This window comes from Typopeltis vanoorti, chromosome 4, assembly GCF_054136105.1.
Source record: "Typopeltis vanoorti isolate ZY-2024b chromosome 4, IOZ_Tvanoo_1.0, whole genome shotgun sequence".
Classification (NCBI taxonomy): domain Eukaryota; kingdom Metazoa; phylum Arthropoda; class Arachnida; order Uropygi; family Thelyphonidae; genus Typopeltis; species Typopeltis vanoorti.
In genome coordinates this window covers 55,000,572-55,027,456 of record NC_143552.1, presented here as the reverse complement: position 1 = coordinate 55,027,456, position 26,885 = coordinate 55,000,572, and the positions used below count along the sequence as shown (strand labels likewise).

The window sequence follows — 26,885 nt, the reverse complement described above, 5'->3', positions numbered from 1 at the left end:
ATTGATGATCTCCATCTTTCAGATTCACTTCAACCTCTATCTCACAGATGCAGTATTTTATTAGCACTTTTTAGACATTTTCATCGTCACTGTTCCAGTGATTTGATTTGGCAACTATCATTCCTTCACTTTCAATTGCACTTGTTAATACAAGAGCAGCAGCTGCCCAACACCCCTTTACTGTGCAACTGCAAATACACTGAACCTGTTTATCCTTTTCCTCTTTTATTCCATACATCTTTGTTGTCTGGAACAGCCTCTTCATAAAGTATTCCAAACGCAGCTCTTCAAAGGGAAAAAAAAACATCAATAAACTTCTGAGTCCTCATCTGCACTCCCACACAAGGCGCTGATGTGTTTATTGGTCTCTTGACCTTTCGTGTATGGGATCAATATACAAAGCCTATTATCTAGTCTATAAGTGCACTTGATGCTTTAAGTCTCGCTTTCTTTGTGCCTATAGATGCTATACGAGCGCCTAGTCTCTTATTTATCATTAACAATGATACCTTTGGTTGGAAATGCCCAGGTTTGAACTGTGCCAGTAATGCGAACTTATCAGGATTTTTCAATTAAAGGTAAGTTTACGGTGGTAGTAGAATTTTCCATCCCTAAAAACAAGCAAACTGGCCAGAAGACCACACTTAGTTAACGGACGGACAATAATACCTCTGGTTTCGTAGCTCTAGTTGTTTCTGCTGTAATTCAAAACGACTCGCCCATACAAACAAGCTACCAATTATAAGCTAATCGCAAGGACAGAAGAACGAATGATGCATTATAATTAGGTTAATATCGTGAGACACGTTCATTGAAGCATACCAGCAGTAGGATTCTGGCAAAATAAGATTATACTGAAATACTTTGGCAAAAACGTTTTATGCCAGCGAGAAAAATGAAGCTTAACAATCTTTAGAATTAGACAGACACTTTCTACCTTTTTTATACTATTGGCTCTAGTCGTATATGTACCTGCTATTGTCGTATGTGTACGTGCTTTTTTTTTTCTTTCTTTCCAACATTCGGCTTGTTTCAGTCGTCATCAAAATATATTTGCTATGATCTACTAACTGATAGCAACATCATGGATGTACTCTGAGTGCCTACTTTATTAAGAACAGCATTTAATAACGATTAAACGGGATTACCGGATTAAATTATCCGGCAATTCTACCACAGAAAGCTAATAATTTTTATTACTCGGTGTGTAATTAGCTACTATGTAAAGCTATCCATGTCCATAGTAGGATTCCAGCTCACTGATTTGGAGGACGCAGATTTTGCCGATATCTCCGAGTATATAACCCTCACTGAGCCAGTACTATTTCTTTCTTCTGATACTGAATGAAAATTAAACGAACAAGAATATCATTGTCACTGACAGTTGTTACACTACGCTGCTGTTAGATAAGCAAAATTATGCCAAACGGTTTTTCATGAAAAGGTTTTACAATATCATTATATTTACTGTGTGGTGGTCTTCCTACAGTAATAATATTGTGAAATCTTAATGAATGCTATCATACAGCAATATTACTGTATGACTGCACTCATTATCGGAGCAATCAAACCCAGAGGTCGCTGTTTATTGGTTCAACAATAAACAGCGAACTCTAGGTTTTTTTTCCCTTGAGTTCGCTGTATTCAGCATTCATACGTATGCTGAAGGCAAATTACAGCATTCAGCATACGTATAAGCCCAAATAAACATTAGGCTTAATAAACTGTTGTTCATTTTTATATACAAAAATAGTTCGCAGTCGAATTTTTAATGGTGTGTTTCCGTTGTTGAGAAACATTACGTGTCTATGGCAACTTGACGTTATTCAAAATGATCAGTCGAGTGGTGGTACTTTTTTTTTTTTAACACATCGGATTTTAAAGTACGTGCATGCCTTTGGTTCAATATAATTTGTTTTGCCTAATTTTGCAGCTACAAGTGTTTGAAACTAATATTTAAAGGACTCGATAAATTTCAAAGAATCTTAAATGCCCAATTTCATTAAAATCCACACGTTGCTGTCATCTCCAATACTTTTTAGAATAGGTGATAGACTATTTTCGTTACCCTATGCTAAGATTATGTTTCATTCTGTTCATTTAAGGTTTGATATGGCTTGTGAAAAGTGCAATGTTTGGCCTCTGGAGTAGAAAAATCACGTTATCTATCCCTTACGTCATTTGGGATTAAACATATAAGTTTTATAACATCCTTTTGGAATGACCGTATTAGATAGGAGATAATTTTCATCGTCTGGTACGAGACCACCATCATCCTGGTTATTAGAAGTCTGAAGTGGATTGAAGCAGCTTCACATTTAGTTCTTAGAGAAAGGATTCCAAATTAGCTAACCTTTTGGCCCACTCACGGTTTTCAACCTTTCCTGTGGATGGTGATGGCATTAAAATACAATAAATGGATAAATAAATGATTATTTATCCATTTCCCAACTCTTATTAGGATTCTAAATGCCAAACTGCACACAAATCAGTAGTACTAAACAATTCAGTACTGTTTGGAAAGGTCATGCGTTTTTCAGCGCGTTTCCATGTTAATCTATGAGTATGCGCGCGATCTTTCCCAATACACGTCATGAATTATGCAGTTCACTGTTGCAACTGACTTGGAGTTTTCCATCTATTTATCATTGATGTGTTTACGCTCATCCATTTCGAGTTCAGCGCTACAAACAACACTCCTTCACCATAAATATTTCATTTTGTGATTCCTGAACCTCCAAATAAGAAACGACTTTTCACGCACTATTTGTAATCCACTATTCTACTAGAACTAGAGGAACTTAATCAGCCACCAACATTAAAGGTTGAGCGCGAAAGATTACCCTTTGTTTAGAGATAAGACCGGAACTCGGGTTGCCGTTAGTCTAGTTGATATTTATGCTGGAAAATATTCTCTGCGTGTCATTTTCTTAATTACCTCATCCATATCCATTAGAAGCTGCAAGAATGTGTTGGGTAATTAAGTACACACCAGAGAGTTATCGAACGTCGATATTATCTCCGAGTCCGCTTTGCGAAGTTTGCTGAGCGTGCAAAGTCTAAACAGTCCAGTTTGATCCATTCTAGTTATCTCTAATTTGCTGCCAAATAAAACTGATTTTCTGAGAGATAAATTAACTTTTGACAGCTGACGTAACGAACACAGAATTCCCATTAAAATTTCATTGTAAAGGAAACTATTTGTGTGCCCAAATTTAACTAGGCTTGAATGTTTCCTAATTAGATATTTCTTAACATGTGATTACATGAGGGGCTTACGTTTGCCCCACAAGTATTTATTTATTTATTATTATTATTATTATTTTTTAATTGCTTGGGTTATAAAAAACTTGTGATTTATTCTTAGGTCTCACTTAATGAATTGGCAATTTTAAATTCAATACTTTTAGCTTACAGAGTTTAATGTGAAATATTTATTTGCTTTTTAAATTCAGTGCTTTCCCTTTCTAATATGTAAATAGAATACTGTCTCGTATACTGATTTCTAAACTCAAGGCTGTTTCATAACAGCTATGTTATAACTGGCTTTGTTATAACGTTTATTTTTATTCTGACAAATGAATGTTTTTTTTTTTGTTGCCAGTTTTAAAAGCTGCATTTCATGTAGGAGACAAACGGCTGAATAGTAATGCACTTGGACTAAATATTATCATTTTAATTCAAAACTATTTTAGTATTTAAAAAAAATTTAAATAAGTGACAGTCCCATGTTAGAGCTATTTTAGTAATTTTACTATTGCAAATTCGGAGTTTGCGTGCATTGTTTGTTTATCCCTCTAGCGGAAATAAATTCAGACTGGCTCAGTTATTAGTGTTAAATTGAGCGCTTTGGTGTGTCCTTCACTAGTTTTAAACTTGATTTCTCTAAATGGAATTTTGTTTCTTGTTTTTCTATAAAGCACAAACAACAGATATCTTTTCCGCTTTTTGTTTTCAACTTTGATACAACCAATAAAAGAAATGGCAGAGAAAAAAAGAAAGACGAGAAAGACATATGATGCAACGTAAATTGCTTTTTCTTACGATGACCCAGGAACTCCGTTTTCATGCGGGCGCCAGCTAAGAATAGCAAACAACAAATTAAAATTCTATTCACTGACTTCCTTCGCTTGTATTATGGAAACTTGTTTTTTTTTTTTTAAACGTCATTCAGTTGATTTCACGATTTTATGTAAATCAAACTATAACATTTAAAACCACACAATATTATCTGCATAATTCGTAGTTAGTTAATGTCATAAATCCTGTAAGTATTTCATTGAACTTGAAAATAAGATCAATTAAAAAAAAAAAAAAGAAGTAGTTAGCTGTTTGAAATAATTTTATTTCACACACAGTTTATCCGAAATATAATACGCTTCTTTAATTTTACTCAGCAGTTATACAGTGATAATGAATATTACAGTTGGTTATTATACATCTCAAGTTAGAGGAATATAATTATATAATTAAATAAATACTTTATAGTATATATACTATATCAATTTTTACTTGCGCACATGGATTTGTGGGAATTTTCTTTTGCTGTTGTCACAAGTAAATACACACAAAAGAAAACAACGTAATTACCTCATACTAATCGATATGTACAAGCACTGAATTAGTTATCACCAGCTCATAACGTAATTCTGATTTGGACCAAATTGCTGAAGTCAATTTTTTTTTTTTTTTTAATAGCACCAAGTCTTTGTCCACACAGCTGAGTGGTTACCAGTGTACAATTAAGCTATTTTGAATTAACCTGAATATTCCGAGGCTCAATATATTAAAGAACAAACGTTAAATTTTTCTTTTCTTTTTTTTTTTATACTTTGGCAGATATTTATTTGATCTCACTTGTCACTAATAGAGAATGATTTGCTCAGTCTTCTGTTATTTGCATAAGGTCTTGTGTTTACAGAAAATATATTTAAAAATCCTGTAAATTCATTTCACTGTAGGAATTCATCCATTTTAAAATTGAAAACGAATCAAAAGAGTATTTGTTTACATAGTGATAACTTAACAACTCTTTCTCATCGAACTCAAATAACTTACTGAATTAATGTTCGTGTGTACAAAAATTTCCTATCGTAAAAACAAACTCCATTTTGGCATATTTTGTGTGAATTTACAATACATGTCATTCTTTTCAACGCATAACCGGCAGCATTAAAATAGTTTGACAAACAACGTTCACTTTATTATTTCTGCAATAATTTTAACGTTTCAAACCTGGAATATGTTTTAAACGGATCTAACAAACATTATAGTTAAACTCGCCTATTTTTATTCATGTTTTATGTGGAATATTGAAAATTCCTCTATCACCTGTGATGTAGGAATCTAATATTCTCGATTAGAATCTCGAATTCGCTTTCAAAACATGTAACTGTCAGGTGGACCACTATAATGGATTGGATAATGTTTTAATGTCCGAATATAACGGACACTTACGCTACTAACATTCAGTTACGTTTATAACGGCTGGAATTTATTTTTGAAGTATTGTACCAGAGGAAATAAATCACATTTTACGATCCAGAAAACTAATTTTGGAAATAAGTTTGTACGAAATAAAGTATATAAATATAACTTCGGTTATAGAGAAACATTGAAGTCAGTCTTATCTATATATCATTTTGGAGCGAAGTTTGGGTAAACTTTATTTCTCCGTAGAGGTTTGCCTTAAAGCAATTTGTATCACATACCGTTAACTGTGTGTTCACCTTGAGATGCCTGTAAAGCGAAGTAGCTGAGAGATGGGGGGGGGGGGGGTCGATTTCTTTGCAGAAAATAGCACGTAGCATTTTACTTATTTTAATTCCTCGAGGGCAAGAGAAGTAACGTCTGTTTTAAAGAATTCAGCTTGCTGCAGACGGCTTAGTCATTATGTTTTCGCTTAGTTCTTGAAATTTTAAACAAAACTTTCTTCTTTGCCGCTGTCAAATTTCGTTACTGAACTGAAGACCTGATAGGATGCCCGTTGCGTGATAGGGCTTTCCCGAAGAGTAACCGACGTACATGTAGTGTTGAATGTGGGTTGTCGGGTAAGAGTTTTGAAGGAGTTTTTACAGCAGAAGAGACGAATGAAGCCCTTTCTAAACTTGGAAGATATTAAGTTGTAGAGAACCGGGTTGGATGCGGAGTTGATATACAACATCACTCTGCAAAAGTAGAGGACGTTGTAATAAGACTCCATACCGAGCGCTTCGATATCTTCGTAGGAAACAACCAGAAGCCAAAGGGTAAAGACACGGAACGGCATCAAACACACAAAGAAGCAAACAATGACGGAAGCTAACATCAGTACTACTTGTCGTCTGGCTCGTATCTGCGGTTCCATGGTGCAGGTGCTGAAGAGTTTCTGGTCCATCATGAGACGTCTGGCAATCATCCCGTAGATGCACACTAGGATGCCGAATGGCACGAAGAACAAAACGGTGATCACCGAGAGAAAATACGCTCGTTGCCATGGCGTGTGGGCCGATGTGAGGCATACAGGAACTTCGTTTCCGTCGAGATAAGGAGCGTAGCTGTATTCGGCGATAAACAACACAGGACTGGTAATGAGGAGAACGAGTAACCACACAGCGAAGATGATGAAAAATGCCCTCAGTTTGGTACATGTATAGCCAGCTTTTAATGGTCGACAGATGGCGTAATAGCGTTCGAAGCTGATTGCTAAGATAGTGAGAATGGATCCATGGGCTACAGTTAATTCCACATAAGGAACGATTTTGCCTGTAGGGAAAAATAAAAGCACTGTCAGTGAAATAATAACACATTAGAACGAAATATATAGTATCAGGCTTAATATTAAGAAGAGAGTGGAAAGATGATATATGAGTTCATTTTTTAGGATTGAAAATATATGGACTGGCCATAAGACATTTTAAGATAAACATTTGATAATTTTTATTGGGTGGAGTAGCAGGTTAATTAATATTTATGTAGTCGCATGCAATCTACGATAGTTCAACATGTTTAAACACGCACCCAAAAGACGTGTAGCGATCAAGGATTGGATAGAAGGGGGGGGGAGACGTTCAACTAGTGTGAATGTATACAAACCAAGTTAGTTTAATCTAATTATTCATGCTGCTTTGACCACAAAGTGGTTGCTTAGTTTTGAGCGGAGGTAATCAACCAGCAGGTTGATTCTGCTTCTGTGGACTCATGTTTTAGGAAATGTCAAACAAATAATCTTCAAGTGATAGAAATCACCACACTAACAGGTTTAATCTGTTAGTTGCATATTGGTAACATAATTGTACAAATTATCTCAACAGTTGATTATAAAGTCAATATTTAAAGTTTTCTTATTTATCCATTAAGAATAGAAGTAGAACATTAAAGAAGCTATACATGCAGAGTTGCTATTGAAAAAAAATTCCTAACGTCTGCACCAGGGTTGCCAATTTAGCTCTAGCTCTTTTTTTTTTTTTACCTAGCTCCAAATCTAGCTCCTTCAGAATTAGTTTCAGCTCTTTTTAGTTGTTTTTATAACTTACTGTTAAAGAAATTGTTTTAAAAGTTTTCCAGATGTTCGCACTTGATAAGGAATTGTATTGTACTTTGGTGCGAGTATCGTACACGTTTCAAACGCATGATGATGATGTCAGTCAGTCACATGGCTCAACAATCTGCCATTTTGTCACCTTAAAGTTGACAGCACCACTACAAGTTAGTCTGCACAGAGTTCTGGTTGGTAGTCACGATAGCGAGTGGGAAGTTTTCAAAGACTGATCGTAATTCGTTGCAGTAAAGAGTTGTATACTCTTCTTCAAGAATGAGCAAGGAGAAAAATAAAGCTTACAAACAAAAATTTAGGAGGGAGTGGTTTCAAATGGGAATGTTTAGTAAATGGTTATGTGAAGTTCCTGATGAGGCTACAAAAGGCCACTGTAAGTTTTGCAGATGTGATATAGCTGCTAAATATTGTCAGATTGTAAAGCATAGCGAAATTAAGAAACACCTTGCTGCAGTTCCATATAAGGCTGTTCCTATTACAAATATGCTTGTGAAAAAATCTGATGAGACCGCGAACTTTGAAGGTAGGTTAGCATTATTTCTTTGTTGTCACTCATCATTCAACAGTTGCGATCATCTAGTAGACTTTTGCAAAAATATCATCCCAGACAGTCAAATTATGCCAAAGGTAAAAATGCACCAAACTAAGTGCTCTGCAATTGTAAAGAATATTCTAAGTGAGCATTTTGAAGAAGATCTATTTGTAGACATTGGAGATGCAAATTTCAGCTTGCTAATAGACAAATCGAATGATATCACAGTGAATAAGATTTTAGCAATGGCCGTCATTTATTATAGCAAGAAATTCAACAAAATTATGTATACATTTCTGAGCATGGTGGTTCTAGAAAAGTGTGATGCTAGTGGTATTGTGGCTGCAGTGAAAAAAGAACTGTTGACCAAGAAACGACATTAAAAATCTCAATGTAATTAGTACAGACAACGCCAGTGTGTGTGTTATGGTTGGTGTCAACAATGGCGTTTATGAACAACTGAAGGCATATATTCCCTCCTTAATTTTAATTAAATGTGTATGCCATTCATTACAACTGGCAATGTCTCTCACACTTGTGCAGAATCTCTCCCAAGAAAATAATTTTTAGTTGCCGAAACGTATAAGTGGTTTCACATTCTTCTTCTTCTTAAAGACAAGCAGCATACAAATAACTCTATCAAACTATCAACGAAAATGATGCTCCTCTGAAAATTGTAAGCAATTGTGCAACAAGGTGGCTCTCCATTGAACCTGCAGTAGACAGAATTCTCAGCCAGTGGTTGGAATTAAAAACTCACTTCGAACTCATGAGTGTGACTGAGAAATGTTACAAAGCTCAAATTTTGGGGGAGATGTACAAAGATAAAAGGAATCTGTTGTACCTTTTTATTTTTGCATCCTGTTCTAGTTCAAGTTCAGCAAGTTAACAAAATTTTCGAATCTAACAGTGCGGATGAGATGAGAATATTTGAAGACCTTTCTCGTTTGATTCGCTCTATTGCTAATATGTTAGTGCTACCATCATCCACAGTCGACCCTCTAGAGTCAGAGATTGATTACTATTTGGATCCCAATCTTGGTTACAGATTTGAAAGAAACATTTCAGAGTTGATGATACAAAAAAAAAAAGAAAATAACGTAAAGTGTTGAGCGAAATCTTAGAAGTAGAGCAAGATAGTTTCTTTTTGATCTCTTCAAACAGCTTAAGCAAAGGTTGCCTGAAAACTTGAATATTTTAAGAATGATGTCTTCATTTTCTGTTGACAATACCCTAAAACATAAAAAAGAACCTGTTACTACCATCTTAGAAATAACACTGAAAACAGAAAAAGATGTTGCTTCTGCTGCTGAATACCAGTACAATACTATCCACTTAAATAAATGAACAATATAGAAAACACTGAGCTATTCTAGACTGAAGTACGAGAATATAAAGATGCATCTGGAATGAATCCATTTATTGCACACTGAACAATTTGAAAGAAATTGTTCAGTGTGCAATAAATTTATTAATACTGCCAAATTCTAATGCGAATTGAACGAATTTTTAGTTCCATGAATGTAGTTAAAACTAAATTAAGAAACAAGATGGAATTGCCAATGCTGACAGCTATTTTGTCAGTATGTCCTCAGGCGTAACAACAAGTGCTGTACAGACTATCATTTATCAGCATCTACACTGAGTTATATTGGAATGATCGCCACATATAATAAAGCTGAAAATCTAAGTGAAAACGTGGGTGAATTAAGCGCAGAAGACCGCATGGAAGATGTATTTAGCCACTTATATGCAAGTATCACTTCAACTTGAATAAAGTAAGTAACTTAAAAGTATCAGCTACTACTTTTAAAATTTTAGCTTCAAATTTTTATTTTTAACTACTTTTTAGCTCTTTTTAAATTTTTAAAGATTTAGCTGTTTTTAGTAATTTTCATTTGGCAACACTAGTCTGCACTTGACCTGTTTAATTTTTGTTTTCTAAGTTGATGATGACACAGAGTAAGAATAACATTTTGTCCAGAATTTCATTTAAAACTGACGGAAACCTCAGATTTGCATATTTTTCCATAGTGGTATCACTACATGTTGGTTTTAATTTATTTAAGAGTGTGGTTAACAAGGGTGTTAGGTATAGATTTTTTGAATTCTTCGTCTGTGAATGAATTTAAGGAGAACTATGATAGGTTTGTGTAAATAGTGGTTAGTGTGTCAATGTGGGGTCTTCCGCGATGAGTCTTTTGACTCCATGGAGACACCGTTATAATAATAATAATTGTGTAATTCATTAGCCGTTTTTCTAATACTTGACTCAAACATGCACGTTATTTCAGACTTATTGGCATGGCAACAGACATTTTACACAGCAACTAGGTTTTTTTTTTTTTTTTTTTTTGATAATGTACAACATATCTGTGCTGTCAGCAATATCACAAATATAGCTCTAGTCAAGAAAATATTGCTTAAAACTAAGTTCTGAATTAAAGATTTTTTTAATGGGTGGAATTTTTTTTTCATATAAGATGAAGAATAACCAATTAGGAGGGGCTAAAAATTTAGATGTGTGGATAATTTGAAGGGGAGTCAGTAGATACACTACTATTGTAAAATGACTGCATCCAGTTACAAACCTTTAGATTATTATTCCACTAATTCTCAGAATCTCAGAAAAGAACATTTAAAATTCTAAAAAAAAGTCATCTTTATTGTCCTTGAATTAAATTAAGCCTTTTACTTCACCCCCAAATATACGGATTACTGAAAATGCATAAACCCCATAACCCCTTTCCACTCTACAGTAGATGCTACTTGTTCCTGTTGAACGAGCCAAACAGATGCTTAATTAAATCTTTAACCCCCCCCCCCCAAAAAAAAAACTGGCCATACTTAATCTTATATTAAAAATTAAGCGCACTTCAAATCTTTATTTGAAGTGCGCTTATTTAGTTTTAAGCAGTACAATATCATGGTTCGTTTTGATATTACCTTATTCTCATTTGCGCCAAATCCCCTTTTCTGACACCTTAATTTAAAAATATTTTCCTTCCTGACAATGATTTTTCAATTGACTGCAATGCCAAAAAAAAAATGAAATAAAATAAATAATTGTTCCTGCACTCACCTCAAATCTCTCAAGATACAATTTTCAGATAGAGGGAATGATAATACTATTACTATTCCATCTATCCGGGTTACCTCAGAAAAAGAACTTTAAATATAAATGATTTCTACACTGCTTTCAAATTTCATATGAAGCTAGCTGTCTTGAATCCATTCTCCTAAAGATCAAGTCCCTTCCTTCTCAGTTCCAGATGTTTACACGATTCCATGTTCTTGTAACTTATCGTATTATGGTCATACTGGAAGATCTGCCAACATCCGTTTTAGGAACAGAAAAAATGCATTCCCTGCCACAAATATTGTCATTCAGGTCTAGCAGACCATGCTTTGAACATGTTGTTAATTAAAAAAAAAAATTTAATCATCAGTGAATTAAAAAACAACAACCAAATTTTAATAAATGTGCCTGTATGAAACTTCCGCGATTTTGGAAATAGTAATTCTTATTTCTCAGGTGCAACAACCAAGCGTGCCTAGTTCCCATTGAGGGCGCTCGCCCCTCTTACGATTTCAGGCTTCCAGTGTGAACATCTTCCACCATGATTTGGTGCGTTATTACAATCCTTATATTGTATTCTAGATGATTCTATGATAGAGACGAAGCATTGAAACCATTAAATCTGTTAATTATGCTGTTTCCATTCCATTAAACTGGAATGTAAAATGTTAACTATGAACAAGGGATGCTTAGGAATTTCACAAAAGCGGAACAAACATTTAAAGTTCAGATAAGCTGGCAGTTGTTTATTGGTTAAACGTTTTTGTTATCGAAATTGGTTTATATACAGTGGTATCTCGCTAATCCGAATCTCTTTAGTCCGAATCCTCCAGTAATCCGAACTGTGTCTTAAAGAGAAAAATCTTTATTACGTATCATTATTTTCTCTACTATTATTTTTATTTAATAATTATTATTTTAACTATTATTATTTATTTTATTATTATTACAATACAGTATAACTACGGTGATACACAAAAAGAGGAAATTCAAAACGTGCATAATTTGGTTAAAATATAAATGCAGATGTTGAAATTTCACAAACAGGGATGTTACGGAATGGATTACAGGTAGAACCGAAAGTGAATTCGAAATCAAATCCGATGCTGGAATTATAAATATGACGCCACAGAATGCATTTGAAGACGATGATGACGATAAAGAACTCGAAGAAAAAAAAAAGTAAAACCTGAAGAGGCAGTTGACAGTTTTAATGTGTGTGTCTAGAATGAGCTAAGCAGAATGATACGCCATTCCACAAAATTGTATTGCTTATGCAGCTCCGAGAAGGAGCATCCGAAAAAAGTTTAGCTTCCAAGAAGTCAAAGAAAATCGGTGACTTTTTACAAAGAAATAAAAAAAAAATGTGTTATTTTGTGAAACTTTTTTTTTGTGTTGTATACAAGAAAGTGATATTTTTTACGCAAATTAAGTTACGTACTGAACTATGCAATTTTATTAAATCAGAATCCTCAACAAAACATACAAAAATACTAAATTTTTTACTAAAATAAACTTATGAACTGTATATTTTTTTTTTAAGTTTTATATTACAGTACAGTAGCTTTTTTCTATCAGTTACTTCATTTATTTACAGAATTAAATTAATCTACCATTAGAATCTGATTATTTTTGTCTTAAACGCTAGTTATTGTTCTCTCTTGGGGGGTAATTCGCTAATCCGAACGAGCACCGTTTTTATTAGTTCGGATTAGCGAGATATCACTGTATATAAAAACAATTCAATGAGATAGTAGGCTTAAAGTAATCTGGTTTTCAACTAAAATTTCATTTTTGGTACTGAAGACCATATTATTATTACTTGACACCTCCAGGGAGTCGAGTAATAATAATTATTGACTCCCTGGAAAACTCATCGAGGGAGGGCTTACTCTACAACTCTGTCTCCACCACTGAATCCACCAACTACAACGAACCGGAACTACACCAACGTCATCTACCACCCACTACCACTGGTATTTTCACAGGCAATCACAAACATCCATGCCCAAAGCGGAATTCTCACCCGCAGCCTTTTGGCCGGAGAGCGGATACGCTAACCACTCGGCCAGCTAGGCCGGCAATTTTTTAATATCTGATTCTTTTAATTGCATTATTTCAATCTAATTTCAATTATAATTTCATGCGAATATAGTTCACAAATAACTAACGTTTGGATAATCCAATAATTCTTCTAGAAACTACTTTTTAAATACTTCAAGCCTTCAATAAACAAGATGCTGGTCTCATTTGGTATTCATCTATCTCCGAAAGATTCACAAACATCCATTCTCGTAGCGGACTTTGAACCCACGCCCTTATTGCTGGGAAAATAATCACTCGTCCAAGAAATGAAATTCCAATGGAAAAACCTTACATATTGTACTTAGTAGAGTTGTCTGACGCCATACCATGGGTGGAAAAATGATACTAAACAAAGAAGCCATCTATCTAAAATTTTTGTAATTTTAGAATAGATTGCTTTTCATTTATGCAACGTACAACAACTCTGTAAGTTGCCCTAAGCTAATAACGCAGAAATTTAGTTTTTTACCCATATTTCTTGTGAATACAAACTTTCTACTCTTATCCATATCTTTTTTTTTTTAATTTAATTTTTTTAAAAGCAGAACCTTTCGCTAATGAAAGGAAAAAAACTGGAGTACGTTATATTCAGGTGCATGTTAGTCGTTGCACTGGTGCATGAATGATGCGTGTATTGTGCGAAGAAATGAATATTTTTATGATTCCCGTAACTAAAAATAAGTGCTCTGTTGTATAATAAATGAACAACTTTTTCTTTCGCATGGCTATCGAGCAAAAAAAGAAAAAAAGAAGGATTTCAATGGTACGATTTCTGTTCTTGTAAACTGCATGCTTCAGTTATTTTTCCCTAACTTCTGTTGACAAGTGTGTACATCACCTTCCGTTCTTCGAAGCACGTTCAATAAATCCCGAAAAAAAGTAATGATTTCCTAGTACACAGTTTGTTTTTCTCCTTTTAAAATAACAGTAAATATATATACACACACACGAACTATTGTTTTACAACAATGTAAACAAACTTTTATTGATCTATTTAGAATGTTAATTTCATCAAAAATGAATATTTTTATCTTAAAGTAAAAAAAAAAGTGTTTTTTCATTACTTGCTTACGTAATTTTTTGGTATGCTCAATATTCTCTTGAATTGGCAAAAAAAAAGTATTTATTTATAGACGACGGAGGATTAATTACGCAATTTTGATGCATCATTTAGTGGAAGCAGACGATAAGGATTGAATATATCATATCTGCAACGCATGACCACATTTCAATTCTTTCTGCGTAGCATTTACATGGTTATAATGATATTTTTCTTCCCTTTTATAAACCACCACGATTATCCTTACCAGCGCATGAACACCGGAAAAAAAGGAGTTCTGATAAGCAAGGAAACAAGCCTACTATCCGAATCCGCGAATCGTTTATATGCTTGGCCACGTAATGAGAGGTAGTTATCTCTGCAGTGTTTACCGTTCACTTTGATTAATTATAATGGCTGTCAGCTCACTCTGACTTGAATGCTTTATTATATATAAATGGTTTGCACGATTTTGAGGCATTCGTTTTCGCAGATACATAATCTAGTAATTATTGCATGCTACGAAAGAAGTAATCTTAAAAATAAATTAAAGTGCTTACCTAGAGATACAAAAATGCCATAATTAGCAATGCAAAGCTAAACAATAAACACCGAGTAAGATTTTTAAAATTGCGCTAAACATGAAGATTCATAGTTGTTTATTTTGTTTATTATTATTTTCTCTATCGATGAATTACTAGAAGGCTTTTTAAAAGATATTTCATTTATTGTTATTCTTCGTCTTGGACGTGGTATTTATTCATTTATTTTAAATCACATTGTGTTATGTAGAGAGGTTAAAACGTTGAAGTTTGAGGTACATGGAAGAAAAGGGGAGACTTATATAATTTATTCCTTTTTAATTTATAAACGAATGAAAATTACATTAAATGTTACGCTGTTAAGGATAATTTTTTTTTCTTTAAATCATAAGGATCCATATATTAATTTGATGTATTTCTAAGGAAGAATGAGAAAGAACTTGAGTTTAAAAAATGATGACGCCCAAAATACGAGAAACATAAAGGACTCATCAGTTGCCAGTTGATGGTATAGCACGCCCACAGATTCGAGATCCTTCGACACTTTTGCGCATGTCAACAGAAGGAGAATCCATTCCGATAATAGGGTAATCAATCTGTATTGTGGGATGAGTTGTTTATTATTACACGTCGGAAAATTAACTTCTCTTTTGTGATCATTGTAGTTTTTAAAGTGTTAACTCTTTTGCTTGCATAACAGTTAGAAAATTTTACCTATAAATCATCAATTTTATAGGTAATTTTATCTATAAAATTGGTCGCCAACACGCGAAATCGCGTATCCTTCATTTCTTTCTCCCCTTCAGCATGAATCGACTATTCTTGGCAAGTCTCCAAGCGAAGCTCTCTAAAATGTGGGCGTACTTTATAGATGTATTTGCTTGTTGAAGACTTGAACTGGTTTGATGATCATAATTTCAACTAAAACAAATCAGGGTCGCTGTTGAACACAACTAAGATTTCAAATGCTTTTTTTTCGGATGGGATGGGAAGGGGGGGGGGGGAAGGACAGCTTCTCCAATATGGATGCAATGAGTGAATCTGGGTTACCAATATAAGCAGTTGCTAATCGGAGAAATAGCATCTGGAGAAAGAGAATGATGAGCTACTTTTTGGATTCCGAGAGCGATCTGGGTGCTGTATGTCAATACAAGGAAAATTTGCAGCTGATCTCTCAGAGAAAAATATTTCTTCTTGATTCTGAGGACTTGAAGTCAAACATAAAGCTAGGTGAGAAAGAGAACTGGTTTTTGTATATCTTTTCACAACAAACTTCTCCATTCAAAGATTAATATTCTGTAAGAGGATTCAGGGGAAATGAATAATAATTTCTTCAAGTTGTTTCTAATCATAGATAACTGACGTGTATATCCTTTCTCGAGGATTAAAATGAAACTAGTTATCTTCTCCCCAGCTGTAAAATAACATGCAGACAGGCATTTAGGATTCAAATATTTTTCACATTCGGATGCTTCATCTGAAAGTGTCGGCGCGGTTAGCCTAGTGGCTATGCGCTTCACAACCATATGCCTGGGGAAGGAGTGTCCTGGGTTCGATTCCCGTCGCCGACGAGAGGAGCTCAAGGATCTTCCTCAGCCATAGCCAAGTTAGCCGGCATTGAGCGCGGACAGCAGGGTTTTTCATCCCGCAAACAGGCAAACTGGCCCCGTGAACACACGGATACAGTCAGGAATACCTGAGACGATTCCTCCAGACCATAGGTCTGAATTGTCAGCTATGCCGGTTACGAGCCCAGATAAAAATAGGGGGAATTGAGGTGGTGCTATATCTCCCTGTGAAAGGAGCTCACTGCCGTTGATTCACCATACGAAAAAATAAAATCCGAAAGTGAGCTAACCAATCTTATACGGAGATGGCACAGTTTTTTCATTCTGCAAAAACAAACTGGTCAGAAGAATATACACACAGTAAATAGACTAAATAGCCGCAATTCAAACAACGCAAATGCCTTCTTAGAGGCAGTTTATAGCTTTCATATGACACACCGACTTTGACTAAAATCTTTTTTTTTTAATCGCTTTGATAGATTCAATACTTGTTATTATTATTTTTAAATGTAAATAAACTAATAGCACAATGAACACAAACAGGCATAGAGCTTCCCCTGTTGGCCGTATGTCCAAGGATGGCATTTGGGAGCCCACCGTATGCTAATTCCTAAGTAAACAAAAGGGTTCATGTTTAAGACAATATACTTGTTTGCCGGACATTCTTTATCTCGGCATTCTACTTTTATCATATACGAACAATGCGGATGCCTCGTTCTGTTCATTATCTTGTTCACATTAGACAATTTTACTAATCACAATTATGCAAAACTGTCTTCTACTCTGATTTCCATTACAATTTTCCGCCAACTCGCACCTACGCAGACTGTTACTATGGCAATTGCGCACTTTGCTCGCTATGTCGGCTATTATAATCTACCTCATTTATTTCGGCTAATTTCTCCAATGCGTCACTTGTTGGGAGAAAACTGAAATTTTAATTCTGCTTGCACTGGAGGAGGACCCTTTATCACGGTTTTTCAGGCGGTGCTAATTAGCCCTCTCAATCGAAGTTATTTTGGATTTTTTTTTCTCCTATAACAAAAAGCAAACTGTCGTTTCAGCGAACCGGCACGACCATATCTTTTGGTCGGAAAGATTTCGGGTTCGAATTCCGTAACGATGTAAGACACTTTTTTAATCATTTCAACGAAACCGAATTAACCTGTCCTTAAACTCATTTGTGTTTTTCTTGGGAAACGTTTTACCTCCTAAAAACCGACAGATCAGATAAACACGCAGTTGTCATTATAACTAGCTTTTATAACTGGCCTCAGCTTGTTTAGTTTATTCTGAGCAGTCCAACTCTGGACAAGTTCTGTGTTGTTGTACAGCAGGAGTTTTGACTTAATCCTGAAATCAAGAACAATAACATTTAAAAGATTCCGTGCCGATATATATGGGATCACTCTGGGGATATGTTCGAAAGTTTTTTTTTTTTTTTTTTTTTCTTTCCTGCAGTTTAGCTCAAGACTGAAATAAACTGGCCTATGAGTGAACGAATGTCTGTTAACCATGTATTCTCCAACTGGCCAGTTTATTTTTTGGAAGTAAACCAAGAGTTTCCAGGAAAAAGATCTTTTCACAAACGCATCTAACATTGCTTAACTCGCCTTCCCCCTTTCAGATGAGATTGAACCTTGACCTAGTTTCATCTTCCAACCTACACTCTGGAGACGTTCTTGTTAATATAAGAAATTGCACTATACGTGCCTCGTCCTTTTGCTAAACCCCCAAATCAAACTAAACCAGATAACCTGAATGGCGGTGTTTGTTTCACAGCAAGTTGGAGTTTGGACGTGATTATATCAATGATTACAAAATTGACTAATTTTAGTTTCTCCATCAAGAGCAATGATTTAAAATATAAGCATCGTCTATTAAAGAATATATTTTCTTTCATTATTAGTGCATGCTAAAGGATTTTACTTTCCAGCCCAAACGATCATTTGGATTTTTGCTGGAATACTGTAAGGACAAACCAGGAAGCCTTAGTTTGCTTTACCTATGAAAATACGTTTATTCTTTTGATTTCAGACGGAAGTGTTATGGTATGTTTCTGAGACTTTTGCTTTAGCATACCACTATTCACAAGCATTCATTTGCGAGGATTCTTCTCTGAGATGTGAAAATACTTTTTATATAAATATGGTTTGTATGCTTTTCTAGAGTAATAAACTTAGGATGTTTATTCGTTCTCTGTCTTTGATGATACTGGTCTACCAATCCCTAAATAATACATTTTAAATTATTTCTCAGATTTCCTTTCGAGTTTTTGGCATTTTGAATATCTTTTCACAACAAACTTCTCCATTCAAAGATTAAGTCTCTAAGAGTATTCACTGGAATTGAATAATAATTTCTTCAAGTTGTTTCTAATCATAGATAACTGACGTGCATATCCTTTCATGCTAATTTGTTTTTCTCCTTCATCTTATTGGAGTGATCTGCTCGCACTTAAACATCTGAAGAATTTAAAGCTTTGACTAAACGGCACACTTGTAAGTTATTAGACATTCCCATTAAACATTGAGATGCTTCCTATTTGTGAAGAGGATACGTACAAGTGTGCTGTTTAGTTGTTTTTATTCATGCGAAAACATCTGAAGAATTTAAAGCTTCAGATGTTTTCGCATGAATAAAAACACCCACAAGTCTCACGAGAAAACAGGGTAGAATACAATTTTTTTTTCATTATTTTCAACTTTTCTTGGGTTTTTATAAGGATTTTTTCATATCCACTTAATCATCTGGTTGTGACACTAGCGGGAATCTTTTTTTAAACAATTTTCGTTCTTCTGACGATCATATGATTAACTACTTGTGGGTGCAAATTTATCTGGAGCATTTCATTATTAGGTTATAAATAAAACCGCATACGTTTCCAGTGAACCTCCATTACGAGTTATTCGCAAAGAAAGGAATTTATAAGACGCTGAAATTTGTCACCAGAATCCGTTTGCTACTTTCTGGATGTAAACGAATAGGTTCTGTTTACAGCGTCATAACGTCGTAAATAGAAAGAACGAGTAAAATGGTCAATAACTAAGCGATAAATGCTCACTGATACTACTTAGAATACTTTCACAAAATTCGTGGAGTTCGAAGCATGTTTATAAGAGGGGAAAATGGACAATCCATCAGCTCTCTTCGCTCACGAATTTGTTTATTTAAAAATAACAAAATTAATAATATGCTCAATTTTAACGTAGAACAACATCAGGTATACTGTACCATTTGATACTACGCAGTTGGAATTTTGCTTTGTTTTCTATCACCGTTAGCCGGTCTCATACGGAAGGCCCAGGGTACTTAACTTCCGGAAAATTGCCTTTTTTCATCGCGAAAATACGTAAACCGGCTTTATAGCCTCAGTTGCTTGGCAATTCTCAATTTCTGTCTTTTAAATCAACACTCCCCAATTGAATCATAGGTTTCTGTTGATTTGACCTCAGAAAACATGTTTTTGACTGCTAGTACGTCGACGATATAATGATGGCCAAGTATTCATTCTATAAAATAAACATCTTGGATAGTTTCTCGTTAGTTGAATTGTCCAAGATGTCACTGTAATGATTTCAAGTACTGTACTTGGATAAATGGTTCTAGTCGCGCAACAGCGACTCCTCCATTGTTGGGATGGCATAATTTTGATAAAAAAATTCTCTAAATTAAATTGCGAAATCTGAAAAGTATCGCATCATCCTCTTTGTATTCGGCGATTCACTTACAGAATATTTTGTGGTCTTCCTCTTCAGAGTTGATTTTAGTTAATGATTTAGTATTCTTTTAATGTTATTCTACTCCCGCTTCCTTCGATTTACGTTACATTTATTTAGAATACATATCATATCAATGCCTTCCGTGTTTTCAAAATATCGCTTTACAGCAGTAAAGAATTCAGTATTTTCTAGAAGAGCGATTCCCAGACTTTCTGAGCCGTATTGTTTTAGGTGTTGACTAAAGTTGAAGTCCTTCCCATGAGACAGAAAGTGTATCCGCTATATCCAGTTCCAAAGGAGAATTCGGTTATTTGGTAAAATGCCACAAAATCTTGGGTGGGTGGTGTGTGTGGGTGTGTGTGGGGGGGGAGTGACACCTAGCATTATACGTTTTCTATCTTAAATTTTGGATTTATTTATTTATTTTTACCTAAAATGAGCAGTTACGTAATCTCCGCTTATTACTAATAATATTAGCAACATTGCCATAACTTTTGTTATCCAGAAGTGGCTCATCCTGGGGATGGGAGCGGCAGCTCTGATAAAGGAAATACATAATCTATTACAGCTCTTCCCCTCCTTAAATTTTTGCAGGATGGTTAGAGTCCAAAGAAATCCAAAACATTCCGGATCATTTTCACACTTAACCATTGCTTTATTATGGCATGAAAGACAACTTGACTGACACATACAGCCCTGAATCAACACAAGCGAACAACATTAATGATCCCTTTCAATTTAATCGATTTACTTTTTCAGTTTAATTAGATTTATCGTAGTTATACTCCGTTATAATTAAACCATATTTGTGTTTATTTATATTTTAAGTTTCCTATCCCTGAGAGCATTTCTCTGATTGTGCGGAAGGCGTGTGTGCTCCAGAGTTTTCATTTTCTCTCATGTCACTGTCTGTCCTGTAGTCGGGAAATTAGTCAATATTCCATCCATTGTAATGAAGGGAAACAAGTCTCTGCTATCTAATTACCGTCCAACTTCACTCCCTTCAGCCCTTTCTAAAGAAATGGTGAAAATCATTCATATCCAACTCCTATGTTACCTTGAAGTCTCAACTAATAAACGATCAAAAGGTCGGTCACCTGCTGATCGATTGCTTACGTTACTCACCTTTGGACATATGCCATACAAAAGCTTGGGGAATCTTAAGTGCTTACTCTTGATATCTGTGTGGCATTTGATCGGATTTGGTACAAAGGTCTCTTAGGTAAGCGGCCGTTACATGGTTTGTCTTCTAACTTCTCCACTACGTTGCCAGTTTTGTGTGGACGCAAATTATATGTGATGATGGATGGATCCTTATTCTCAAACTTTGCAATTAATAGTGATTTTCCACAGACTTTCCCCTCATTTATATCAACAACCTTCTCTAGTTGACTTCAAATCAAATATTTTTTTTTGATAACAGTACTACACCGCGTTTGTCGTTTTTATTTGAACTACCATACATTACACATCAAAAAAACTTCTAGGTTACATTGGTGGCTGCAAACTAGTTAATTTCAATGTACGTAGTCTGTTCAATAAGTAATAAGACTATATTTATACAGAAAACAGATTACCTTTAATCGTCATCATTTACATGGTCTTTTTCGAAGTAATTACTGTGAGACGCGATGCACTTGTCAACGTTGCGTCCACTTCTTAAACACATGTGAGAGTCCGTTTTTTGAGAGTTCTTTTAAAACCGCCTCCGCAACTTTTACACATGCTTTGTTGCTTTCGAAATGGCGGCCTCTTAGTGGTTTCTTGAGCTGAGGAAACAGCCAGAAATCGCACGGTGCGAGATCAGCACTGTATAGAGGGTGTGGTAAGATATCCGTGTTGTTCTTCTGCAAAACGTTCACTACACAACCAGCAATATGTGGCCTTCCATTATCGTGGTGCAATAAGAAGCCATTCTTCAGCAATGGACGCTTTCTTTTGACGTGCTTGATGATAATCGCTGCTGTGTTGATCATTTTCTCTGTGATGGACGTTGAAGGTCTTCCCTCACGTTCAAGATCTTCCGCATTTTGCATTCCTTCCTTAAAAGTTTTATGCCAGCGAAAAACACTTGCCCTCGACATTGCTTCATCGTGGAAAGCTTCGCGTATCATGTTAAAAGTGTCCGATGCCTATTTTTGCAAACGCACACAAAATTTAATCGCATAATGCTGTTCCAAGGACGCTTCCATTTCGAAGACTGGTCGCACCTCGTAGGCGCGCCGATGAGCACTTGCGTTTAGTCACGTGACACTCTGACACATCAGCCCGTATACACCATCTATCAACCTCTTTTGTTAATACATACAGCAACATTTCTTTATTTCACAGAAATTAATATTGTGATGAGTGGTTTCGCCGAAAAGTAAGTAAGTAAAAACTCAATTGTTTTATTTTTCGCAAAAATAACCTTTTCATTTGAAAGTTTATTTTTCACTTGGTTAGAGTATAATAAATTTAGTTTAATCCTTTATCCAAGTGTGAACAAACAAAGTTTGCGCCTGAAAGTATCTTCAGGACTAGGGTAAGGTGGTACAACACCAGGCAACTCGTTGCAAAGGTGGAGCAAGATACCAACACTCCTGTCTCAGTATCGATCTCCTATAATGCAAAACACATTAAGGGAAGGGCCACTTTATGCATAACCTTAATGCATAACATTAGACATATCCGCAAGGAGATGTGTTTTGCATTATAGGAGATACTGAGACAGGAGTGTTGGTAGCTTGCTCCACCTTTGCAACGAGTTGCCCTGATGTTGTTACCACCTTACTCTAGTCCTGAAGATACTTTCAGGCACAAAATTTGTTTGCTCACACTTGGATAAAGGATTAAACTAAATTTATTAAACCTTTTCATTTATTCCAGTCTTTTGACAAAACTCAAATCTCTGGATAAGATATTTATTTTCTTGGTATTATGTAACTTTGAACCTCCTAACATAATCACATTACAAATATCTCCTCAGCATCCACTAAATTAAGCTGTTTACTGCTGATCAACTACACAAACAGTACAAATCACAAATACATTCAACCTTTGAATACTGTTCTCACATCTGAGATGGTGTAACTGTTGATCTCCTTAAAATACTCAGCACAGAAGAAAACAGTTAAATTCATTGCTAATATGTCACCAATACCTCCCCCCCCATTCTCTTTTACACAAACCTTCAATTTCTGCTGTTTGCATTTATAATTCCTCCACTATTTTAAATCTCTTAGCACACGAAGGTAATCAACGCGATTTCGCAGTGCAACTCAAAATTTACAAAACATTCCTTCATCTTCTGTCGTCCAGAACAGTCTTCCGTTTTGTGTATTCCTAAACGGTGCAATCTGCAGGTTTTCAAATCTGACATTAACAAGCTTGTTCGTTTTCCTCACCTTTCTTCCCCATCTCGGTACTAAATATTGTAGGTTGAACAACTTATCCTTCATGAGATTACCATGAAGCTGTTCTCTACTCTTGTCAGCGCGAGATTATCCCTACAAGAATGGGAATCCCTATATTGCAATTCTGTTATAGACTGAAGCTGTATTAAGTGGAGTAATTGAAATGGTCATCATAAAGCGGAATGAGCTAAACATTTTAGGAAAGGTAAATAAGATTTAATTTTTATTTCGGTTTTATATATATAACTTAATTTGTATATATTTTTAACCCAAAGGAATGAAATTTTGTTTTATTTTAGGGATGTGAAGTCGAGAAAATTAAACAGTTCTAATATTAATATACAATTAATTTTAGACGGAGTCTGGAATTGCTTCAAATAATTTCTCATACAACTGGGACATGAGATGGGAAAACAGACCTTTGCTCCTATCCCTCAAGACTTGAGGAACAGGCGCAGAGGGGTGCTTCCCAATAACCAGATAGCCTTACTTTAATTTATCACAATGAAAATCCTCAATGATCTGCTGTTATATAAAATATAGCGATACTTACACATGCTAGCTCCTAGAGTCCAAACTTCTGGCCGAGAATGCAATTCAATGAGAACTGTAGGCATACAAACAATTAGCACTAGCAGATCAGCTACACTGAGATTTACCAGGAAGATATTGGTCGAATTTCTTAGTTCCTTTGTTCGGCAAACCACAATAGGTACGACAAAGTTCCCAGCAATTCCCACAATCATTATTAGAATGCAGAAAACGGTGGCATAAATACGGATGTAGTCAGGAAAGTGAAGAACGTTGTCTACAAGAAAACTGTTTTGCGAAAATGTGCAGTCATCTGCAGTTGGATTCAAGGATATGTTATTAGAAACTTTGGTCCATGAGCCGTTGCAAAGAGAGGGGAGGACAGAATTCATATTTGTAGAGATCACTGTGGCAATGTTTTCGGCTACAGAAAATGTTCAGTTTTTGAATGGTCTGATGTCCTACCCAACTTTATTAAGTGACATTTATCAAATTCGTAAGATGCGCAGGCTATTCCTGCTTGACTTCTCATCTGTTGAATTCAGTAAATATGCCAGTTAATTCAAGAAAACGTACCTGGAAAATAAAAACGAAGTTCCATCAATAGCTATGACTAGTATTCAACAGGCATGCCAGAATATATCAAAGATATTTCAATTTCATAGAAATACTTAATATTTATGAATAAAACGTAGATTAGCAGATTTAGGGTGAAATATTTACAATTCTGCAAACAGTGTCATTTTTTGTTGTTTTGGTAAATGGACTTAACATTATATGATGTCGACTTTCACTTTTTTTTGTGCTGCAGTTTTCTGAACCCGCTATCCTTTTAAAATAGCTACAGAGTTCTGTAGGTCACATCTTCAAGGTAACCTTAGAGATAAAGAAAAGTCAAAGCGATATTTAGGAAATCTCAAATAGTTCAAAGAAATTTAAGCCATCTGTGTGCAATCGATTCAGGTAGAAGGAACTCTTCCAACATTACAATGTGAAAGGCCTGTTTGTCTCCAATGCAAATGCATCACCACCCACTTACTGCACATCAGCATGCGAGCTCATTGTTGGAATCCCCTGTCACATGGGAGCCTTATGACGATGCTATATGACGACAGATAAGTCATTCATTCGCTTAGTTTTTATGGATTACGAATATCCGTAATATTTTATATACAGTAGTTATGAAAATCTCAAGTTCCGATTTTGTTTGTTTATTACATCGGGAAAACATTGTAAGCAGACTATTTAGAAATGGGAATATTTCAAAGAGATTTTATTAAGTATATAATTAGAATTTAGGTGATAATCATAACTCAAGAATTGTATTCTCTCTTTGTGCATTAAACTTAAATTTATTCAAATACTTGGCTTCTACAACGACAAAAACGGATAGCTTGTATCTTAAAACAAGAGATACAATTTTGATGTTTCTTTGAGAGTCAGGATGATTCTTTTTTCATGAAATTTGATAGACGATCGAACTAAAGAACAATCCCTATATACGATCGATTGGAGATTGTCTAATAACTTATATATATGAGAAAGAAAGGGGATAAAAAAAAGGAATATTTTCTGTTGGTTATTACCTACGCAATGACTACAGTGTTTAATTACTCTCCTCAAGCGAAATGTAATTATCAGCTATTGGCATGTTTTCACAATATTTTATTAATGTATTGAGTTTTGGAATTAACATAATTTTATTCAGATGTTTAAGGACTGTGAGGATTTTTATTGCTTAAAGTTAATCACGCAAGCCATCCGCACAGTGCTCTGTGCTTTTCAGAACATTGCTATTAGAATTTACTCTTAGGAATTATAGACACGTTAACACAAGAATATTGTGGAATACCAACAATTGCTCATTCAAAAGTAGAACGAGCCACGTGATCTTACATTGCTAAGCATTAAAGAGAGGAAAATTTCATCAGAGTGATGACTAAATTATAGGTATTAATTCGCAATTTCATATAATAATCTTAATTTATAAATAACATTAGACTAATGTAGGAATTAAGTCTCAATTAATATATATATATATATATATATATATATTTTTTTTTTTTTTTTTTTTTTAATGTGTTATATGGATTAAACTTTCCCATATTTTTGACAAGGATATACAGTCATTTCGATTCAAGTTAGGGCGTTGAAGTAAGGCCTCAGCACTCTCTTGAAATACGTGTTCGAATTTATAGCGACATCTGCGTAGAAGGCGAGTCTTAGACCAAAGGATGCTGTGGCTTGTCTCTATCCCGTGCTGAGCTAATCCAGACTTATCGGATTTGTTGTGCAGAATGTATGATTGATGTTCTTGAATTCTTTTTTCTATAGAGCATCCTGTTTGTCCAAAGTAGGACAGATTGCAGTTACAAGGAACTTGATATACACCAGGCAGAGACATAGTTGAGCATTTTATCTTTAGAAGAGGGGGGAAATACGTGGATATTTTGTTAATAGGGATATAAGTGGCTGTTAAATCACATTTCTTCAGAATTCTTGAAATTGGTTCTGAAATCCCGGAAATATATGGAGTTGGAACTCGACGTGTTGATTCTTTGTTGCTCTGGATTGGATTGTAGGAATCGAACAGATGTTGTGTTCTTTTTTCGGAGAAGCCATTTAATTTCATATGCTGTTTGATAGTTCTTTCTCTAATTCATCAGAAGTTGAACAGTTAGTTCTAGCTCGACAATTTGTTCAACTCTTCATGAATTACAGAAAGAACTTTCAACTATCAAACATCACATGAAATTAAATGGCTTCTCCGAAAAAAGAACACAACATCTGTTCGATTCCTACAATCCAATCCAGAACAACAAAATAATCAGTACGTCGAGTTCCAATTCCATATATTT

General features: G+C 35.0%; 1 protein-coding gene across 1 annotated transcript; it reads right to left on the bottom strand.

The window, feature by feature from the left end:
• Positions 1–5,608: 5,608 nt before the first annotated feature.
• On the bottom strand, positions 5,609–24,419 carry LOC150107314 (growth hormone secretagogue receptor type 1-like). The gene is made up of 2 exons (XM_090391787.1): positions 24,050–24,419; positions 5,609–6,744 (listed from the first exon to the last, which is right to left on the bottom strand). Exons 1-2 carry the CDS (start codon positions 24,417–24,419, stop codon positions 5,918–5,920), a joined length of 1,197 nt encoding a protein of 398 aa, XP_090247913.1. The 3' UTR covers positions 5,609–5,917.
• Positions 24,420–26,885: the final 2,466 nt, after the last annotated feature.